Source organism: Notothenia coriiceps, unplaced genomic scaffold (genome assembly GCF_000735185.1).
Source record: "Notothenia coriiceps isolate Sejong01 unplaced genomic scaffold, NC01 NC01_scaffold00025390, whole genome shotgun sequence".
In the NCBI taxonomy this organism is placed as follows: domain Eukaryota; kingdom Metazoa; phylum Chordata; class Actinopteri; order Perciformes; family Nototheniidae; genus Notothenia; species Notothenia coriiceps.
Window position 1 is genome coordinate 160 of NW_011358091.1, and position 3,072 is coordinate 3,231.

The following is a 3,072-nucleotide window of genomic DNA, read 5'->3' on the forward strand; positions in this document are numbered from 1 at the left end:
GAGTGTTAAATAGTGATGTCACTACTCAGGAGTTCTATGGAGGTGTTTCAGGCAGGGGGGGGGGGGGTTTAGCCTTTGCAGGCCATTTACATGCACACAAACCTTTAATACACCCCAGGCAAACCCCAAAGAAGCTTAATAGGGCCTCTTCAAATGCACACAGGTAGTAATGAGTTTAGCTTCAAGTACATTTCTCTGAAGGGATTTGAATGCTTTAGTGGTCACATTTACATTCCCTTGGCTGTAGCCTGTACATATTTGCATTCATTCATTTTGCTTGCCATGTTTGATGGCTAAAAGGTTGGAATATTTGCAAGTGAGGATTAAGTGTTTGAGACTTAAAGACTGTTTACTATTACAGCACAGGAGCAAGCCTTGACATCAACAGATGGCTCAAGTGTTGTTAAGAGAGAGAGAGAGAGAGAAGTACAAAAGGAAGGGAAGTGTTGCCGCTCCATTGTCGTAATCACAACTAGTTAAGGGAAAGTGTGTTTCAGTGTGTGTGAGACACAACGGGAGCATGTAAGAGGATGCATTATCTGCGACTGTATCTCCACTGTAATCCAGACACTACATTTCTTTCTGCCCTTCCATCTGTCTGCTCCAAAATAGTGGCTCTGCTCTGAGGAAAAGTCCTGCAGAGACACTTTATAATCCTCCTCTTGTTTTGATCAAATATATTACACTAACAGAATGCTTCAGGCAGTCACTGTATATCTGTATTCAGTGGATATAAGCGATGTGCATCATCTACTTACCATGCCCGTTGCATTCATGTGCTGTAGGATCTTGGGATCCTGGACAATGACTTGCTGCTGGGAAGCTGTGGAGAGAGACATGATTAAATCACAACATAATAACATAAGCATCACGAGTCTCCATGATTCTATCAGACCTTTTTTTTCACAATTAGATCAAATCATTTTTTCCAGCACCGACAGCTTTGCTATTGTTAGAATAGACAGTATCGATTCATAAAGATCAAAAGATAATTTGGTTTTATGCAGAGATAATTATTTGCATTTAAAGAAATCTTATTTAAATTGATGGCTACAGTGTATTAAGTTAGTTATATAACCGCACGTTTTTTTTATTTTTTTTTAGCAATGTACTACACACTTAGGCCATATGGGCGCATTTTAACAATTTATTTATAATTTAATATAAAATGTAGATGTAAAGATTTTCAACTTTCTTTTCAGCACCGTTTGCTTTTAGGGAGTCTTCATTTGTAAAAGATAAGAATGGCTTTATGCCCTGAAAACTGTAATTTACTCAAGCCCTTCTTTGACAAGACAGGCGAGGCTACTTGTTATCAAGTGTCATATAGCCACCATATTTACATCGCTCAGGTTTTAATTTTTTTTTAGGAAACATGTTTCCCAACCACTGAATTCCAGGAAGCAGAAGGCTTTTCCACTTTTGTTTTGTCCACTATCTCTAACTCTAACAATGGCTGTGGAGTCTTGAAAAGTGCAGCTGCAGGCTACCCTTAAACTATTTGGTTTCATCTGTGAAATGACCTTCTATTTCGGAAGCAAGTAAGTGGGGGAGGAGAGAAAAAAAAAGAAGGTTGAAATTAAAATCTCAATCAATAAGGAATTAAAAATCGTGACGCCATTGAAAACTTCTAACAATGGGGTACTGGATAGGTCAGCTGTTAGAGCTGGCTGCCCATATATGGTCCACGCTGCCTAGTAGGCTGGTTCCAATCCTGATATGACCGAACATTTCAGGCAATGTCCCCCCCTCTGTCTCCCCCTTTCAACTGACATCTCCAATAAAGGCCCTTTGGCCCAAATACCGTTAGAACACGAAAACTTCTGATAACACCCCGAAACAAAAATGCTTCAACAGAGAAATAGGGATGTTAAAATACCAATTGTGTCAAGTCATTTAATCTACAACTGGCTCTTACAGTTTAAAGTTAAAATCATATTGTAGTTTTGTAAAATTGTTTCACTATCTGAATATCAATGTGTTTATTAGGAAGGCTGAATACGACTTCTCCAAATGGACATGTTGTGGTGTGTAGTAGTAATGGACTTCACAGGTGTTAGGAGTCTCTGTTGCATACATTAGCATTAGTTGTTGTTAGTGACGGTGCTGACTGACCTTGCTGCTGCTGGATGACCTGCTGGGCCTGGGCTTGCTGCTGCACCTGCTGCACCTGTTGGATCTGCACCTGATGCTGCACCTGATGATGCACCTGATGATGCTGTTGTTGCTGCTGCTGTTGTTGTTGTTGCTGCTGCTGCTGTTGATGTTGTTGTTGTTGTTGTTGTTGTTGTTGTTGTTGCTGCTGCGCGACGGCCTGCAAGGCTGCCTGCTCCTCCGTGTGGAAGCCCTCCACTGCCTTGGACTGCATCAGTTTGTTTTCCCATAGCTGAGGCATCGGGAAGAAGAAAGGAGCTGAGTCAGAGGTTTAACAAGATTGTGATGAAGCACCTACATTAACCCTTGTGTCTTACTACGGACATTTTGGCTTTTAAATAAATGTTTTGGCTGTGTTAATGCACATTGCATACATTCTGGAAAGAGTGCAAGTTTTTTTTCTTTTTTAGGATAAGGAAGTTTAGCCTCTGCTACTCTAATGAGTCAATTATTAGGTTGGTAGCAAAAATGTAGATAGTGAGACCCTTAAAGGAAAAAAAATATATATATATTAATTTAATCCAACTGCCATTACAGATCAAAATCACACAATATACGACTTTCAATCTACAGCTCTGACTTTAAAATAGTTTTCTTACACAAATAAATAAAAACTCACCAAAAGTTGTTGCTATTTACATATCCCAGAAAACACTTAACTTCCTTCTAACATTCATTTTAAATAAATAATTTCAAGTGTTATTTCTCCATAAACATTGGTATTCAAAGGGATAAAATTCAGAAAATGAATGAATAGTTGATTGTGCCGATCAGGACTGAAGTTGGTTAAAATATTTAACTCTGGAAAAAATTATTTTTTTTAATGGCAGTTAAAGGTGGGGTAGCTAATTCATTTCAGAAACACTTTTTGTTATATTCCATGGAATGCTCTTAACATGCTGATAGCAATGAATACAT

At 38.7% G+C, this 3,072-nt stretch overlaps 1 protein-coding gene across 1 annotated transcript; it reads right to left on the minus strand.

Moving 5' to 3' along the window:
- Nucleotides 1–746: 746 nt before the first annotated feature.
- Nucleotides 747–2,598, minus strand: gtf2a1 (general transcription factor IIA, 1). The gene is made up of 2 exons (XM_010783554.1): nt 2,116–2,598; nt 747–823 (listed from the first exon to the last, which is right to left on the minus strand). Exons 1-2 carry the CDS (start codon nt 2,393–2,395, stop codon nt 747–749), a joined length of 357 nt encoding a protein of 118 aa, XP_010781856.1. The 5' UTR covers nt 2,396–2,598.
- Nucleotides 2,599–3,072: the final 474 nt, after the last annotated feature.

Excerpts from the sequence above, each read along its gene's own strand:
- gtf2a1 (XM_010783554.1), bottom strand. The coding sequence starts at position 2,395 with ATGCCTCAGCTATGGGAAAACAAACTGATGCAGTCCAAGGCAGTGGAG. Across the intron at positions 824-2,115 it reads GGTCATCCAGCAGCAGCAAG|CTTCCCAGCAGCAAGTCATT; the intron begins GTCAGTCAGCAC and ends CTCTCTCCACAG.